Source organism: Bufo gargarizans, chromosome 3 (assembly GCF_014858855.1).
Source record: "Bufo gargarizans isolate SCDJY-AF-19 chromosome 3, ASM1485885v1, whole genome shotgun sequence".
NCBI lineage: Eukaryota > Metazoa > Chordata > Amphibia > Anura > Bufonidae > Bufo > Bufo gargarizans.
This window is the reverse complement of record NC_058082.1, coordinates 576408249-576427850: the sequence shown is the minus strand read 5'-3', so window position 1 is coordinate 576427850 and position 19602 is coordinate 576408249. Positions and strand designations below refer to the sequence as shown.

At 43.0% G+C, this 19602-nt stretch overlaps 1 protein-coding gene across 2 annotated transcripts in view; it reads right to left on the bottom strand.

Annotated features, from left to right (window-relative positions):
* Positions 1-19602, bottom strand: part of NCAM2 (neural cell adhesion molecule 2) — a 440779-nt gene that overhangs the window by 215339 nt on the left and 205838 nt on the right. For both annotated transcript variants that reach the window (XM_044287571.1, XM_044287572.1), the window contains one exon: positions 17609-17746. In XM_044287571.1, coding sequence (XP_044143506.1) covers positions 17609-17746 — 138 coding nt within the window. The remainder of the gene's footprint in view (positions 1-17608; positions 17747-19602) is intronic.

The window sequence follows — 19602 nt, the reverse complement described above, 5'->3', positions numbered from 1 at the left end:
TGATTGCTAGCCAGAGATCCCACTACTAGAGAATGTAGCAAGAGAAACATTACTCTGAGGGCCATTGTTTTCAACTACTTGCTTAGCTCAGGCTTGGACATCTGGGTGAAACAGATAATTGCTGGATGTACTACAACTCCTAACTGGTGCACAGTAAAGAAATCATTTTGTTAAGTTCCATTTGGCCTGGTTACTGACTCTCCCAACACCACACACTGTTCATTGCATCATTTCAAGCCCTGCCTTGCACCCACAGAGATATTTATCCGAACTACCATCAGGCAGGAGCCCTAGATACAGGGAATGAATGCCCATGTTTATTTACAACAGTTCTTTGGCAAACATGGCAGAAACCTACACCGATAATCAATTGGAAGCTGCACTGCTAGCCATGTTTATATGTTCCCTCATTGCTGAGAAAAATGATGTTTTAATATATGCAAATGAGCCGCTAGGGGGCAATGAGGGCGTTGCCGTTACACCTAGAGGCTCTGCTCTCCCTGCAACCGCTGCGCCCTCTCAACTCTGATTGACAGAGCCAGGAGTGAACACGTTTTCTCAGCAATGCGGTCACATATGAACATGGGACCAACCCAGATGTTGTCAGATGCCAAGCGCTCATGTAACAGGTCATCCAGTGTCATAGGTACAAAACTGCTGACAGATGCCCTTTAATCATGGGATAACCCTTACAGTATAAACAATGGTGCGTATTGCTAGTTTACAAAGGACTGAGACATCGAATGGCACAACTTTGACACCTACAGCACCTAATGTTGGATACTGCCTGTATATAGTACCTTATTGGTATATTTGTATTTTATTTCAGTGGTATACATTGAAGAGAGAGCGACAGATAGCAAAAATCAAACAATTTTTTTTCCCACAGTAGCTTTTACTAGAAGTATGACTATTTTAATTTGTAACATATTGTTTCTATTATTACTAATATTATTCGTATGAGTTCTGACTGTTAGTTTGGGAAGATAGTAAAGGATATTGTTATTTTGCAAGGTTATAATGCTAATTGCTGCCATGGGACCTGCAGAATGATCTCTAGGGGTAAATTGCTTGCCAATACTATTTAAAAGTATTACTTGTGGCACTGCTGGAATATGTTATGTATTTGTTTTTTTTAGCAGTTTCCATAGCAACAATGCAGAAACTGCAGTGCGTATATCACTCGGATATGACTTGCCTCTTATCGTGCACTGATGCCACATACGCTTTCTGAAATAATATAACGGTAAAATACACGCGTTCACCAATATATTCTGAAGAGAAGCTCCAATGTACTTTTGTCTTTAAATGTAAGATCAAAGGCGCAAACGAAGCTCCAACGTGACACCGAATGACCAGACAAAAAGGAGAATCGAATATCAAAGAATCATTAGCGAGAACTATGTGGTCTCCTAAAGAAGCTAGAACTGATAAATGATGCTGGGAAAAGGCACATTCACGTAGATGCCGAGCAGCACTCCTGCTGGAAACCGTATGATGTACCAGACATGTCAGAAAGTGGAATATCACAATAAAGTAGATATCCAACATTAACCAGGAACGAGTATTTATGCTTGTGATTTAACCATTAAGCTGAGCTTCTCATTAGTGTTGATCGCGAATATTCTAATCGCAAATTTTTATCGCGAATATCGGCACTTTGAGAATTTTAGAAGATGTAGATTATAGTGCTATATCTTCGTAATCGTGAATATTCTAGATTATTTTTTCATCAGTAACCTCCCTTCCTGCTTGTGGGCCAATGAGAAGGCTGCAATGTCTCTCTCAGAGCTTAGCAACATCCCTAGCAACCAATAGGAAAGCTGCCTCCCCCTTACTATATAAGAGCCTCCCCAGCAGCCATTTTCTGGTGTATTTTGCAGTTCTGAGAGAGAGAGCAGTGACATTGCTGTGCTCTGTGCTTTCATCTGGATCCTATTCATTATCCAATTGCATTAGATAGATAGATAGATAGATAGATAGATAGCTCATATGTATATAATACAGGTAGTTAGTGGGAGATAGTCAGTGTAGGTTAGATAGTGATATAGTGCAGGGTGTTAGGTAGTGTGATAGGAATTACTGTACTGTGCATTTTCTCCGGTCTCAGGAAACTTCAAGCAGCTTGAAAAATGTGGCAAAAATGAGCCACGTCTGTATTGCGTGTGCAATACGCGAATATTACATTCCCGATTTTCACAATCAAGAAAATAATGGCCGGAGATCACAAATTCTAGAATTTGCTAATTTATGGTGAATATTAGGCCAAAAATTTTAGAAATATTGCAAAAACGAATATTACCTATGCTACTCATCACTACTTCTTATTTATCCCATTCACTATAATGGGGACAGGACAGAGATGCGGCCGCAGCACGGCAAAAAAAAAAGAAGGCGACCGGACCAAAAGCGCAGCACGCTGTGTGAAAGAAGCCTTAAAGGGGTTGTCTCACTTCAGTAAATAACATTTTTCATGTAGAGAAAGTTAATAGAAGGCACTTACTTATGTGCTGTGATTGTCCATATTGCCTCCTTTGCTGGAGGGATTAATTTTTTCATCTTATTATACGCTGCTTGTTTCCATGGTTACTACTAGTGTTGTGCCAATCAAAGTATCAGTCCGAATTTCAGGGAAAATTTGATTTGCTGCAAAGCCGAACTTCCTTGTGCCTCGTGATAACGAATCAAATTACCCTGAAATGGTGGTAAAAAAAAAAAATCATACACACCTCTTCCATTTAAGCGCGAAGAGGCCGCCTCGGCCATCTTGTTTGGAATTTCCGCTCAAAATCCCAGCCAGCGTGATGACGTCATCATGTACCGCGTGACATTTCACGCTGGATCTTCAAGTAAGATGGCCGTGGCAGCCTCTTTATTCTCAAATGGATAAGGTAAGTACAATTACATATTTTTTTAACTGCTCAACCACTGCAATATTCATCTCAAATGCCGCAATCAGCAATGAATGCGGCATCTGAGGGGTTTAATGAAGGGGGGAGGGGCGCAATCACTGTTCCCCATCACTGCACCTGCTACTTACAAAGAAATGCGCTTCATGACAAAGTAATTTGTCACAAATATTTTTCTTTGTAAAATTCAGTGAAGCGGCCAAATCGAATTTTAAAGAACTTCACTCATCTCTAGTTACGACCACCCTGCAATCCAGCAGCAGTGACTGTTCTTGCACAATAAAGGAAAAAGCACCATCCTATTTGAGCTCCCCCAGTCCCAACCACCAGAGAGGCTGGCACTTATTCCTATAGTGTGCAAGCACGACCACCACTGATGGATTGCATGGAAACGAGCAGTGTATAAAGTGATGGAAAAATGAATGAAGCCAGCAGAGGAGGCAATATGGACAATCACAATACATTAGTAAGTGCCTGGTATCAACTTTGTCTACCCGATAAATGCCAATTGGTGAAAGTGAGAAAATCCCTTTAACGAGTTATCCCATGATTAATGTAAAAATGAAAATCCAATACTATATAGTACTGTAGATGACAGTCTCTTACTAATAAAGCTAGAACCGGCCCTGGACCTCACATGGATCCAGAGATCTCCCCGATCACTGCTCCAATTGCTCTGCTAGATTAATTTCAAGCTGGCAGTTAGGAGGCGTGTGCATCTTCTCAGGGGGAGTGTCCTTTGCATCTTCTCAGGGGGAGTGTCCTTTCTACTGCAGCTGGTGGCAGATCTCAGTGAGCAGGACAGAGAAGTCAGAAAAACAGCAGGTGGCGCTATACAGATAGATTTCAGTGAATAATTTTTAATTACATGCAATTGAAATAGTATTCAGATCTAGGTGATGGTTTAAAAAATGTAGAATATTTATCGTGGGACAACCTCTTCAAGGATCTAAGCTGCCGAAGCCGCAGTACACATGTCCATCCTTAACTTTCGTTTTGGCTCAACAGCACAATGTTTGGAATGAAAAAAAAAAAAGAACATACTCTGACAAGAGATGTCTATGTTATATTTGTCTATGTGTGGCCACCCAGTGGTTGCAATGAGCATTGCAGCCTATTATGCTATCATGCCACAATAACATATTGAATTTCAATCATGAGTCATAAGGAAACATTTAGAAAAATTAAAGGGTAGAAACATCTGTTGGTGGCAAGCGACTCTTCCCACAGCCTTGTCCTGTGCATTGTGCGCACTGTTTGAAAACCTGTGCATCGTGGTAGGCAGGGAGCAGTACAGAAGGTTTCAGCAGATCTAAAAAATGAGGGAACCCTGGTAAGAAAGACTTGGAGAAGGAAGGGGTTGGCTGGGATCTAACTTTAATAAGGATTAGTAACTACTTGGATTCCCCATGTAATAACAGTTCTGGAGTGTCGGTTCTTATGACTCTATACTGTGCCAATCCTCTAGGCTCCATACTGTAGGAGAGATGATGGGACAACACAAGTAGGCAAAGGCAACAGAAGTCGGTGGGGCGAGCAACACTGTAGTGCAGCACAAAATACCGTCCCAGCAGGACCAAATACTGCAGCACAAAATACCGTCCCAGCAGAACCAAATACTGCAGCGCAAATACTGCTGCCCTCACCACAACGTCCTACAGTTGAGTTCAGGGAGGCACCTGTGGTTGCTGGCCAGGTGTCTGAGATGCTGAGAGCGTCAGATCATTAAGTACCTGGCCGGCAGCTGCGAGGAGGGCTCAGGCGGCCCCGGGTATCGACCTGTAGTCTATGGCCAGTTAGCCCCTGCAATAAAGGTCCAACGGGGTGTTAGCAGTTAGGTGTGTCTCTGCTCAGTCTGACACTGGCAGCACTGATTAGATAGGGTGAGACTGTTTAGAACCCCCCCCCCCCCCCACAACTGGTAACACCCAGATGGACCTTTAAATGTCTAGTAGGAATAATAGTGGAATGACACTAAATAGAGTTACTGTATATGAAAAGGTACTCCTGAATTATTACATGGAGAATACATGTCAGGAGAGGTGACAGGTCCTCCTTAAAGGGGGTTGTGTCAAGAAACATATTCTACATTTTGTAAACCAGCACCTGGATCTGAATAATTTTGGAATTACATTAATTACAAATGTAGTATAACCAGTGAGCTATTCAATAAAATCTATCTGTATAGCGCCATCTGCTGTTTGTTTGTTTCCTTTTTTTTTTTTGCCCACCTCACTGAGCTGGTCGCACGCGCTCAGTCCAAATCTTCAACTGCCTCCAGCCATATGTTCTGTTATAAGCTGTGGCAGTTACATGGTGGGAGCTGCAAAAGAAAGGACACCCACCATGAGCTGCCAGGCTGAAGATAATCTAGCAGAGCAATTGCAGCAGTGAATTAGGAGATCTCTGGATCCATGTGAGGTACAGGACTGGTTCTAGATATGTTAGAAGGAGATTGTCATTTTTACATCAATCATGGTAGAAGTTTGACTACGTCCGAAGGCAATGAGGCAATGAATACAAATAATTATAGACGTAGATATATACCCTATAGTACGGCATTATCGTGTTATGACGCCATTGTGCATTATGACCGAGAATCGATCATGAAGACAGGCCTCTAAAAGTAATATGTTACATACAGTATCAAGCAGCTCTTTTCTCATGAATGATCGGCCGGCTGGGATTACTTGATTTTTCTCATGGCCCATTAGCTAAGAGTCGTCCTACCTTTCATAAAGAAGGCACTTCCATTTAACCCTTTCAGTGAATGCTATTGGCCCACACTAGATCAGCGTTTAATTGACGATCCCTGTCTCTATGACATAGCCTACTACCACTACAACTGGAAAAGGACTTAATATGACAGGCAACGTTCTTCATTTTATTATTCACAGAGCACCATAATGAGGTGAAGAAAAGCAACACCAGTACCATCAATTCCTGAGCTCCAATGCAAATATTGTAACTGGGTCTCCACCTACTACTCTATGTGCTATTTATCATACTGGCGTCTACTTGAATGACACCACCAAGAGCTATGCCCCTGGCAGCCTAATATAGCAAGACATCTCCCTACACCAGTCAATGCGTTTCAGGACTGTACTTATTCATGACATGAGTACCAGAGGATCTGGAGGGCACAGGCATTCATACCATAGCAGGCCCCAAAGGTCCAGGAGTAAAAAAAAAAAAAAAAAACTTTGGGAGCTATAGGTATATTTAAATAAAAATCTATTAGACTATTGATGATATTGGGTTTGGGCCCCATGAATAAGTTCCTCTGGTGGGCCCAATAACTCCCAGTCAGACCTTGAATGTACTGCAAGCTCTACCATTGCCTCTGTCAAGCTACTGCTGGACACTGGACTGGATAATATCACTAAATAACTAGATACTACTATGTAGACTCATGCATTTTAGAAACAAATATGTTTTTTTGGGGCTGAAGAGATTCCGTAGCAAATTCAACAGGGCCCCAACACCTGAAGGACCCATAGGATTCTTTGACATGTAAGACCCACCATAAGTTGGTGGGGCAGATGCGTGGAGATACTGTATATCCTGCTAATTTCACAATGATCGTAGATGAAATTAGTGGATACTCAGAAGAGTATCTTTAATGGAGTTGTGTACTTTTGGCAACCCCCCCCCCCCCTTCCTGGGTAAGTATACAAGCATACTTACCTGCTTCTCAGCACTAGCTCCTTCTCTCCATGGCCCTAGCTGCTCCATTAGGCTCCACGGATGTACCTAAACTTCCTGTTTGACTCCACCGCAGACAGATGCTGCTCATTGCGTAATGACAAAGGGTCACCGCTGCGTCCAGTGATTGGCTGCAGCGGTGTCATAGAGAAAGTTTATATTCAGGGAGCCCAACAAAGCAGCTCTGTGACTGGGGGATCCGTTTGTTTTTTGTGAAAGCCTCGGTCCCCTGTGTAGCAAAGGAGGTAGGAGCCAACGTAATAAGCCAGGTAAGTATTCTTCTCTCTGCAAGTCTGCCCAGGAAGTGGGGGGAGGGGGGTTTCCAAAACCCTGTCAAAGGTGCACAACCCCTTTAGGTTCCGGATACGTAATGTAAAATAAGTGACACGACCACCACCTACCAGGTACTCTATACAGTGTAAGGCTGGTGACTTCTTATGTGGCAGAGGAGCCTCTGGGACCTCTTGGGAATCTGGGAACGAATATAACTGCACCCCTGATAGCTACACCCTGGTGAATACTTCCTATTCAGCTTATATAGATCCAGCGTAGAATAGTAACTATGAACTACACGACAATCATGAAGTCAAAAAGAGTAGAAACCTAGTAGAGATTTTGGACGGGGAGCTTTTTATGCTACAGCCCTGCGTACTGCTAATATATAATTAATATCATACTAAATGTAATTTAATTAGGAAATGTTTTATTCAGCCATAATATTAAATTTTTTACCACTTTAGCCCATTGCGACTACTTTCATACAAGTTCAAAATGAGAATCAATATTGCAGTTCCTTGGGATTTTCACAGTTCTGAAACCATCAAGCATCAGCCTACTTAACTTCTTACCACAACTTGCGGCATTAACTCATCACTTCATTATTAATTCCTCTGTCATTTGCATGGTTTCGTAGAAAAAACTTGGTGATTCTTTTTATTTACCTTCCAGTGTCTGCAAATTATATGAAATTCTACTGTGAAATTAAATTGAAATTCACATTGCTGCACTTGTCATAGTACACACTGGAACACTAGAGGGAACGTCTCCTTCCCATCGTGTCAGAATTGTGGGTTAAAAAAGTCAAAGGGGGTAATTTATTAAGACTGGCGTTTTAGCCCCCGTTCTTAATAAAGGCCCATAGCTGGCGGAGGATCCGCTGGAGTTATAAAGAGGTGCCGACCTCTTCATAACTTCAGCACATCCGGCGCCAATACTAAATGTAAGACAGCTTCCTTGCTGTCTTACATTTAGACCTTTTTCTACGCCTAAAACAGGTGTAGAAAATGATGAATGAGACGTGCCTGCCTGCCCTTCCCCTTATTCCGCCCACGGCCACAATTTTAGACCTGGCGTGAGTGAGGCGAAATCGAAGATAGTGGCACAACTAACTGTTAGACCGCCATCTGTGCCTTAAAAGGGTTTTCCAGGGAATTAAGAAAATGAAAATACTTAAATATTACTTTATTATAATTATATTCTCAAATACCTTTAATTAGTTATAATGGCTCGTTTTGTCTGGGGAGCGATCATTAGGGGAAACAAAATGGCCGCTGTCCTATCAGTTCACACAAAACCTGTCCTGATCACACATGAGGACAAGTTACGTCACAACACTGAGGTAAAGAGATGCCTCATCCTCCTCTCTGCTCTACTTGTCAGGGATTATGATCCTGAATACAGATGATAAGAACTTTAGCTAAATCTCTGGGGAATTTAGTTCATGAGAAGACATGAAGTACAGAGAAGATGGACAGGACAGACTGTGGTAATGTTTTGCTGTGGTAATGGACAATGCATACAAGAGCTGCTGCTTATTACCAACATCCCCACCTTCTCTCATTTCTCCTCATCATCTCCATTCCCACAGAGATACACCTGTATTCAGGATCATGATTCCTGACAAGCAGAGCAGAGAGGAGGATGAGGCAGCACTATGGCTCATTGTGGTGAAGTCACTTGTCCTCCTATGTGATTAGGACAGGTTTTGTGTGTACTGAAAGGACGGTGGCCATTTTATTTATCCTAATGATTGTTCCATAGGCAAAAACAAGTCATGAAAGGCATTTGTGAATATATTTACTATAAAATAATATTTAACTATTTTCATTTTTGTATTTATTCCTGGAGAACCCCTTTAAATACACCTATTTTAGGAGTACTTCAGCATAGTAAATGACCCCCCAAATATTTGGATCACATCATTTTTAGCATAAACTTGTAACTTTTTGTTCCACTTTCAGCACTTTTGAAAAGGGGAAGTGGAAGCTAGCTAGGTTAATTAGGTGTATGCCAGGTTTATGTACTGCAACCTCACAAAAAGGTGCAATCTTAACACCTTTCCGACCTCAGGTATTTAAAGATGGTGCCATAGCCATCGGGTTTATGCTGCTTCACACAGCAGGCATGCAGAGCTAATGTCTGCAATCGGCGATAACACCGATCGCAGACATTGATGCACTCAGATGCTAAGGTCACAGCATCTGAGAAGGACTTCCCTGGGAGCTCTGCCAATGGGGGAGCCATTTGTTTCTTGTAATGCCTGGTCCCTCTGAAGCATTTGAGGTTACAGCAGAAGTAGTTATTATATGCTCCACAGGAACACAGCGCAACTCCCATTGCTGTCCATGAGTCAAGCGATCTAACAATTGCATGTCAAAGTCCCCTAAGGAGTCTTAAAAAATGTTTTAAAAAATATAAAAATTTTAAAAAAAATTAAATCACCCCTTCTTTATAAAAATGAAAATAAATAATAATAAAAAAGATCATATACACTGCCATGTCCCAAAACACCCAAACTATTAAAACATAAATATATTTATTCTGTATGGTGAATGCCATAACAGAATTTATAATTTTTTTAAAATGTCTGATTCAACTTTTTTTGTCGCTTCATCTCCCCCAAAAATTTAACAAAAAGTGATCAAAGAGGCATACACTCTCAATGGTATCACTAAAAACTACAGACTGCTCCACAACAAAATTATCCTCATACAGCCCTGTAGACATAAATATAAAAAAAAGTAATTTAATGAATGAAGAATCTGGTAATTTTTAAGTATTTCAACGGAATAAAAACTATATAAAAGTGGTTTCGCTGTCATTTTACTGAACTAGAAAATGAAGGTAACAAGGTTAGTTTTACCGCATACGGCACAGTAAAAGCTAAATCCATTAAACTGTGTCGGAATTGTTTCACCTGTGGAGGAATTATTTCACTTCAGTTGGAATGTTTACTAGCTTCCCTTTACATCTTATGCAATATTACATGGTGCCATTAGAAAGTACAGCTTGTCCCCCACAAATTAAGCCCTCATACAGCTATGTTAACAGAAAAATACGAAAAAAAAAAGGTTAAAACTCCGAGAAGGCTGGGAGTAAAAGACGAAAACGCAAAAATGAAAAATCCCAGGGTCCTGAAAGAGTTAATCCTGGAGGAAGGTGGCATAAAAAATTGAAGTAACATCTGCAGACAAAGTGTTATGTTTAAAGATGTGACATATTTGTCAAACAACGTGTGACATTTGATTAATTTGGAGCAAATTATGAAAATGCAGACTGAAGAAAAACTTCAAATATTCCCGTCAGGAAAAATTCCCAGGTTACTCTTAGCAGTAACAGTTAGGATAAATTTGATTTAATTTCTTCGTGCTTCACGGTAGTGAATCGATTTAACCTAAAATAGTGTAAAAAAATAAAAATAATCATACAGGGAGTGCAGAATTATTAGGCAAGTTGTATTTTTGAGGATTAATTTTATTATTGAACAACAACCATTGGGTCCATGGCCTGGAAACTCCCCAGATCTTAATCCCATTGAGAACTTGTGGTCAAGCCTCAAGAGGCGGGTGGACAAACAAAAATCCACTAATTCTGACAAACTCCAAGAAGTGATTATGAAAGAATGGATTGCTATCAGTCAGGAATTGGCCCAGAAGTTGATTGAGAGCATGCCCAGTTGAATTGCAGAGGTCCTGAAAAAGAAGGGCCAACACTGCAAATACTCTTTGCATAAATGTCATGTAATTGTCGATAAAAGCCTTTGAAACGTATGAAGTGCGTGTAATTACATTTCACTACATCACAGAAACAACTGAAACAAAGATCTAAAAGCAGTTTAGCAGCAAACTTTCTGAAAACTAATACAGGGAGTGCAGAATTATTAGGCAAGTTGTATTTTTGAGGATTAATTTTATTATTGAACAACAACCATGTTCTCAATGAACCCAAAAAACTCATTAATATCAAAGCTGAATATTTTTGGAAGTAGTTTTTAGTTTGTTTTTAGTTTTAGCTATTTTAGGGGGATATCTGTGTGTGCAGGTGACTATTACTGTACATAATTATTAGGCAACTTAACAAAAAACAAATATATACCCATTTCAATTATTTATTTTTACCAGTGAAACCAATATAACATCTCAACATTCACAAATATACATTTCTGACATTCAAAAACAAAACAAAAACAAATCAGTGACCAATATAGCCACCTTTCTTTGCAAGGACACTCAAAAGCCTGCCATCCATGGATTCTGTCAGTGTTTTGATCTGTTCACCATCAACATTGCGTGCAGCAGCAACCACAGCCTCCCAGACACTGTTCAGAGAGGTGTACCGTTTTCCCTCCTTGTAAATCTCACATTTGAGGATGGACCACAGGTTCTCAATGGGGTTCAGATCAGGTGAACAAGGAGGCCATGTCATTAGATTTTCTTCTTTTATACCCTTTCTTGCCAGCCACGTTGTGGAGTACTTGGACGCGTGTGATGGAGCATTGTCCTGCATGAAAATCATGTTTTTCTTACCTTGCAGACTTCTTCCTGTACCACTGCTTGAAGAAGGTGTCTTCCAGAAACTGGCAGTAGGACTGGGAGTTGAGCTTGACTCCATCCTCAACCCAAAAAGGCCCCACAAGCTCATCTTTGATGATACCAGCCCAAACCAGTACTCCACCTCCACCTTGCTGGCGTCTGAGTCGGACTGGAGCTCTCTGCCCTTTACCAATCCAGCCATCTGGCCCATCAAGACTCACTCTCATTTCATCAGTCCATAAAACCTTAGAAAAATCAGTCTTGAGATATTTCTTGGCCCAGTCTTGACGTTCAGCTTGTGTGTCTTGTTCAGTGGTGGTCGTCTTTCAGCCTTTCCTACCTTGGCCATGTCTCTGAGTATTGCACACCTTGTGCTTTTGGGCACTCCAGTGATGTTGCAGCTCTGAAATATGGCCAAACTGGTGGCAAGTGGCATCTTGGCAGCTGCACGCTTGACTTTTCTCAGTTCATGGGCAGTTATTTTGCGCCTTGGTTTTTCCACACGCTTCTTGTGACCCTGTTGACTATTTTGAATGAAACGCTTGATTGTTCGATGATCACGCTTCAGAAGCTTTGCAATTTTAAGAGTGCTGCATCCTTCTGCAAGATATCTCACTATTTTTGACTTTTCTGAGCCTGTCAAGTCCTTCTTTTGACCCATTTTGCCAAAGGAAAGGAAGTTGCCTAATAATTATGCACACCTGATATAGGGTGTTGATGTCATTAGACCACACCCCTTCTCATTACAGAGATGCACATCACCTAATATGCTTAATTGGTAGTAGGCTTTCGAGCCTATACAGCTTGGAGTAAGACAACATGCATAAAGAGGATGATGTGGTCAAAATACTCATTTGCCTAATAATTCTGCACGTAGTGTACTTACCTGATCCATTTGCTTGCGACTGGCCGTCCGCCGCCATCTTGCTTGAAGATCCCGGCCAAAATCCCGTGCACTGTGACGTATGAAGCCACCACACTGGCCAGCGTGATGACATCATCTCGGTTCGTGCAAGATTTCGCACCAGACCTTCAAGCAAGATGGCGGCAGCAGACCTTCAAGCAAGGTAAGTATGATTTATTTATTTATTTTTATTTTACACTATTATTTACATGTATGAACGCAGCATCTGAGAGGTGCAATGACGGGGGTGGCGCAATCGCCGCTCGCTGTCATTGCTCCCACTACTTACAAGGAAATGTGCTTCATGATGAAGTAATTCATCACTAAGCGGATTTTTTTTGCAAAATTTGGCAAAGCAGCCAAATCGAATTTTTTTAAAACTTTGCTCATCTCTAGTAATGGTCAGCCAGTCTGCGTAAACATGATGCATTTGTGACTCGACTGCACCGTGCTGGGTACTTTACAACTGTATGAGCTGCTGAGGGCTCCACCTAAGGGCTTGTTCACACGACCGTGTACTGCCCGTGCCTGTGCCGTGGACCGCAAATTGTGGTCCGCAATGCATGGGCACTGACCGTGGGGCAGCCGCAAGCGCATCGCAGACCCATTCACTTGAATAGGTCCGCGATCCGTCCATTCCGCAAAATGATAGAGCAAGTTCTATCTTTTTGCGGTGCAGAAGCACGTAACGGAACACCACAGAAGCACTCCGTAGTGCTTCCTTCGGGTTCCGTTCCGTACTTCCGTTCCACATCGTTCCGCATCTCCAGATTTGCAGACCCATTCAAGTCAATAGGTCCGCACAGTGGCGTAACTACCAGGGAAGCAGGGGAAGCAGCTGCTTCGGGGCCCGGGCTGACAAGGGGCCCGGGAGCAGTGTCTCACACACACTTACTGTGTGTAAATAACTTTACATTTTTAGGCCGGCTCCACCCCCGAAAACAACCCCTCCAAATCCCCTCCCCTTTACATTTGGTGTGGTCACATAGGGGCCGGGGCCGGGCCCGCCCACCCCCCCATCCATCCTACACCCCCCCATCCATCCTACACCCCCCCATCCATCCTACACCCCCATTCATTAACACAGGGCCCGCTTCGGCGGGCGACTCCATGCATGATTATCTGCTGTGCTGCCTCTTCTGCCTGCATAGCGTGACACCTGCAAGAGAACAAGTCGGCAGCACGCTATGCATAGTAATCTCTTCAGGCAGCACAGTGGCAGCCCGCCCCCAAATGAAGTCCTCCTCAACGGGCGGGGAGGCTGGGAGAAGCAGCGCATCATGGCAGAGGGCGAAGGGAGGCACAACAAGCATGCTGCACAGCACTTTTCAGGTATGTGCCTGGGCCCCTCTCCCCCCTTGCCTGCTGCTGCGCACGAGTGCACAGTGGTTCTGGGGCCTCTCTGGGCATGAGGAAAGAGGAGGGCAGGACAGAGTCAAAGTAGTTAACCCTTTCCTCCTCTCCCAGTCTGTCAAGTTCACAGACTTGGAGAGGAGAAGAGGTAAGGCCAGGTACAGCAGCAGGCAAAGTTCTAAGTGTAAAGCCATGGCAGGCTGCAGCATGTAGCTGCCACAGGCTGCCATCCCAGTCCCACCAGCCTCCTATATAATAAAATGCCTTCATCTGCTTCTGTTATAATACAGGAGGCTGGCAGATGCTGGGATCACCACCTGGCAGCTGCATGCTGAAGCCTTCAGCATGTAGCTGCCAGGTAGCCAGATCACAACCTCTGCCCACGCTTCCTCTGCCAGCATCCTGAACTATATCATGCGGTACGTGGCAGCCTCCCCTCTCTGCTTGCTGTTGCGCCATCTACTAGTGCTTATTAACTCTTTTAAGTTACATATGTACAAATGTGATGCCAGGATGGTTCTCGGCTGGCATCAGGTGCATGCATATGTGTGTCATAATAAGCACTAGTATATGGCAGAGCAGCGGAGGCAGAGAGGGGAGGCTGCCACGTACCGCATGCTATAGTACAGGAGGCTGGCAGAGGAAGGAGTGGGCAGAGGTTGGGATGAAAGTTCCAATCACCCCCTTTCACAGTGTTTTAAATATAGGTAAATAAACATTAAAAAAAGCATTGCCATGTCCAAAAATGTCTTCACTATAAAAAAATATAAATAATTTTAATTCAAAAAGGGTACCAATAAAAACTACAATTCATCCACTTGAAAAAAAGCTTCAGCTCTTTAGGCAGAAATCAAAAAAAAGTTTTAGCTGTCAAAAAATGGTGATACAAAGACAAATAGGTTTTATTTTAAGTAAGGGTCCATTCACACGTCCGTTGTTCTGGGTCCGCATCCGTTCCACAATTTTGCGGGACACAGGTGCAAACCCATTAATTTCAAATAAGATGGAACATGTCCTATTCTTGTCTGCAATTGCGGACAAGAATAGGCATTTCTATCATAGGGAACTATCAAAATGCGAAACGCACACGGCTGGTATCCGTGTTTTCCGGATCCGCATTTTGTGGACCGCAAAACACTTGCGGACGTCTGAATGGACCCTAAGGGAGGGGGGCCCTGTAAAAAATTTGCTGTGGGGCCCAGTCAGTTCTAGTTACGCCCCTGGGTCCGCATCCGTGATGCGGAATGCGCACGGAAGGGTGCCCGTGTATTGTGGATCCGCATATGCAACGGGACGGGACACCTACGGTCGTGTCAATGAGCCCTAATTCATTAGGACCTCACTGTCTAGTTGATCTGCATTGTTAATGGCTGCGCATCACCCACAATACTGCATGACCATTAAAGGGGTTATCCAGGAAAAAATATTTATGACATCCTCTGGATAGGTCATCAGTATCATATTTGCAGGAGAAGGACAGGAGAGTCCCCCGCTGATCAGCTGTTAAAAGAGCTATTGAGCGCTGCAGCATCTTCCTAGGCCAATGCCATCACTGTATATCAGTCACACGGCCTAGTTGCCACTCAGCCCTATTCAAGTCAATGGAGCTGAACTGCAATACCGAGCACTGCCACTATACTACCTGTGGCGCTGTCCTTGGAAAGCTGCTGGGAGCCCGCATCACTCACCAGAGCTTCGGTCAGCGCAGAGGTTCCCTGACACAGCTGATCGGCAGGGGTGCTGGGACTTGGACCTCCACTGATATGATAATGATAACCTAACTAAACAGTGGAGTCCTAATTAGTTAATTGGATCTCACTGCATCACAATCACGCCCTGTGGTCGTACCCTCAGCCACCGCCAAACACTGGATAGGTTTAGTATAATTATGTGTGAGCAGTGACCTATCCACTCATGGGAGCACTGCTGCTACCCTGACAAAAAATAGATGGAAGTGAGGTCATAAAGCCATGCACACTAGCAATAGGAAAGATACATAAGTGTATGCACCAGAGGAGTAGCTAGAACTGACTGGGCCCCACAGCAAATATTTGTACGCCCCCCCTACAACTTTTTCGTAACCCTCTCCTCCCATGTAAACCACACCTCTGAGGCTAGTCAAGATCTCTCTCTCAGACCAGGCCCAGACAAATTGCACATGTTTGGGGGAGATGTATCAAGACTGGTGCTTTCTGTGCCAGAATTGATATCCCCTGTGCTTCCGGAGGATGCACTTATGATGTAGTGCATGCTTCGTCATAAATTAGGCGGATCCTCCATTAGTCCATGCTCCTAAACAGAAATCTACAACAGCTCAGAGCTGTGGTTGATTTCTGGCTTCATAAGTTTGTCAGGGCGGCGGGTTACACCCCCTTTAAGGAAAATTGACCACGACATTGAGGGGTTACATGTTAGGACATTGCCTCTGGGCATCTGCTCTGTAAAAAAAAAAAAAAAGCAGACACCTGACAGCTACAGAGCTTTCTCAGCTTCTGAGCGGGTGCCATGTTACGTATGGCGGAGGTCCTGAAGGTGTTAAAACACTTTAGATTGGGTTCCACATATGTTTTAGCCCCCTGCAGGGCTTTTCATCCCCAAAACGCAATCTCTGCAATAGAGGCTGACCCCCAGGAAGCGACAACCTGGAGGTAGGAGCACCGTGACACAAACATTCGGCCACAGTATACCACTGGCATCCTACACACGGGGACTACTCCCCTGGCGGCAGTGATTAAAGGTAAGCACAATAGGAATTATGGTTAATCTTTTTAATACTAGTGTTATATATTTAGAATGTTTTACCCTCCAGGAATAAAACTAAAATAGTAACATAGTTTGTAATAACATAGTATAGTATGTGCAGTATCCCTGGCTCTCTATGCCAAGATTTTCCAAACTCTTTCCCATGCTCCGTGATGGCTCAAGCATCCGACCAAGAAAACTGTTATGGCGCCAAATATTAAAACCTTTCAGTCATAGAAGAAGCAAGAGCACCCGTCGTGGTATGGTAAAACACCATACCACGGTGGGTGCGGTCCGCAAAACGTGGATCCACAAAAAATATGGATGACGTCCATGTTGCATCGTTTTTTTTTTTTTTTTTTTGGCGGACCCATTGTAGCAATGCCTATTCTTGTCCATTGTGTGGCCAAAAATTTAACATGTTCTATATTTTTGGAGGAAAGCACAAAGTATGCCGTCTTTTCTTTTTTTGCGGACCCATAGAAATGAATGGGTTCGTGTAAGATCCACAAAACATGCAGATCACATGCAGAGCAAGAATACGGTCGTGTGAATGGGCCCTTACCCATCACCATTCTAGGGACTGCAGTTCCTGGAGCCCACCAGAAGAAATTATTCTTGAGGTACAACCTCTAGTAATGGCTAACCTCGGGCACTCCAGCTATGGTGAATCTACGACTCTCAGCATGCTCCATGCATTTCTATGGAGTTCTAAAAACAGCCAAGAAAGTGTGCATCTTGGGAGTCGTAGTTTAACCACAGCTGGGGTGCCGGAGGTTCAACATTACAGCCCTGTAGTATCAAGTCTAATAGGTTTTCATTCAAGAAATTAGACTCTAGTGGCAAGTGATTTGCTCCAAAGGCAGCCAAATTGGTCTTTTTTCCATGGACCTTTGGGGTCAACTGTGGCATTATGATCCTGGGCTTGCCGGAGGATCCCCTGGGCTAGTCTGACCCTGTTAATGTAGCTATTAACTATGCTATTAACGTAGCACACCATATTAACAGTACATGCAATGTTGATGATGAGGCATGAGGCTAGCACACCATCTACTACATCTACATTAGTGAATATTTCCATCACGAGAACCTAATAAATTAGCGAGAATTAATAGTAAATCACCCGTTGACATTATGGCCAGTACATACCAGAGCACAATTACAAATTAGAAATTATTTCTCACCGTTCACAATGACAAAGATGTCTCGGAAATCAATTTCTCCTCTAACCTCGACTCGCCCCTCACATCTGTAAATGCCTTCATCCCTTTTACTGATGTTCATAATCTGAAGATTGTTGTTTGCCAACATCGCAAATCGACCTGAAAAAAGAGGAAGAAGTAGAGAAGGGTCAGGAAGAAATGAACTGAAGGAAGATGTCGGTCTGCTGATTCAGATTTCGAAACAGTTTTGCTCTAACACTATCAGACATTTCATGAAAAATGCATTGCCCAATTTGAAAGTAAAATGTAATTTTCAAAGTTTAATATTTTTCTAGTGCGACAAAAAATTCTACAGTGTATGCTGGAAAAAAAATAAAATCATATTTTACCGCGATCATTACCCCGGAGATTGTTAAACTCATGAAGAAAGAATGTGGTTTTGCACAACAATAGGATTGTGATTAAGAGACATTATTATGTTTTTTTACATACAGTATATTAAGGACTCATTCACGCGACCATATTTATGGGTCTCCTTGTTTTTGCAAAACACCTACGGTCGTGTGACTGTGCCCTATCTATGTCACAGACAGGATAATTGTTCGTGGTAATAAAAGCAAAACATTATTTATTGTTCTGGCAAAATAATGACGTTATTTTATAAAAAGAAAATCACAGACTTATAGTGGCCAATATGGGGGAACTGCCCAAGCTCCAAACACTGTAGCGTGTTTCTCTTTGGGCGAGCAGTCCCACCGCATGTGAACCACAAAAATACCGTGGCAAGTATGGGGGAGCTGCTCAAACCCCAAACACTGTAGCGTGTTTCTCATTAGGGGAGCAGTCCCACCGCATGTGGACCGCAGCAAACGACCATCCCGAGCAATTATGCGTACAAAGGAGGACGCCAGCGCGGTCCACATGCACCAGAAAAGCATCCTACACAGACCAGAAAATTGTGTGGATGACAATACAATTATATAAATCACTGAAGAAAGTGCACCAAACGGATATGCCACTGACTATACTAGCTGGTCATACAAGCAGATATTAAAAGCTGAGACTTTAGCCAATATATTCCAGTCAGGAAGATATCGGAGCCAATCATGCACCACGTCACGGTCCTCAGCATGGCAAGGGGTCCCAAAGGGGTGTGGCTTACAGTCTTGCTTTGTTCACATTGCATTAGTTGTCCTGCTATGCGGTTGTGTGGAAGCTTGGCTGTGAGCTGGATTTCATCACCTTCAGACCGTGTTCACACCATAGTTAGCGCAGTGGTAGGACCCCTTGCCATGCTGAGGACCGTGACGTGGTGCATGATGGGCTCCGATATCTTCCTGACTGGAATATATTGGCTAAAGTCTCAGCTTTTAATATCTGCTTGGATGACCAGCTAGTATAGTCAGTGACATATCCGTTTGGTGCACTTTCTTCAGTGATTTATATTTTATAAAAATAATTAAAATGTAACAATTGTGAGGAAATTCTTGTTTATTTTTTAATGCATGAGAAATAATTGTGTGATTCTAGCTATTAACTTCTTCAGAATATCTGCCACACTTGTACAGTGCACTATAAAGATGGTGCACACTGTGGAGCGGAGCTGGTGCCATAATGCCAGGTTTCTGCTGTTTCACAATGTTTGCAATTGGCAATAGTGCCGATCGCAGATGTTTAACACCTCAGATGCGGTGTTCAATTGTGAAAGCTACACTTCTGGGGTCCAAACAGCTCCCCTGTGTGGCAATCATGGGAGCTGTTCATTCCCTGTGGTAACCTCGGTCCTTCTGAAGGATCTGACGCTACCGCAGAGATATTTTCCATGGAGTCCTGCCTGTGGAAAGAACTTATTGAATGGCCCATAGGCTGCAATGGGAATTCATTTCAGTCTATGGGACAAGCAATCTGATGATTGCATACTTTAGATAGATCATCAGATTAGCAAGGTTTTGAAACTCAAGGCCTCTGCCGATCAGCTGTTTGAGAAGGCAGGGGTACTCGCATTAGCTTCGTGG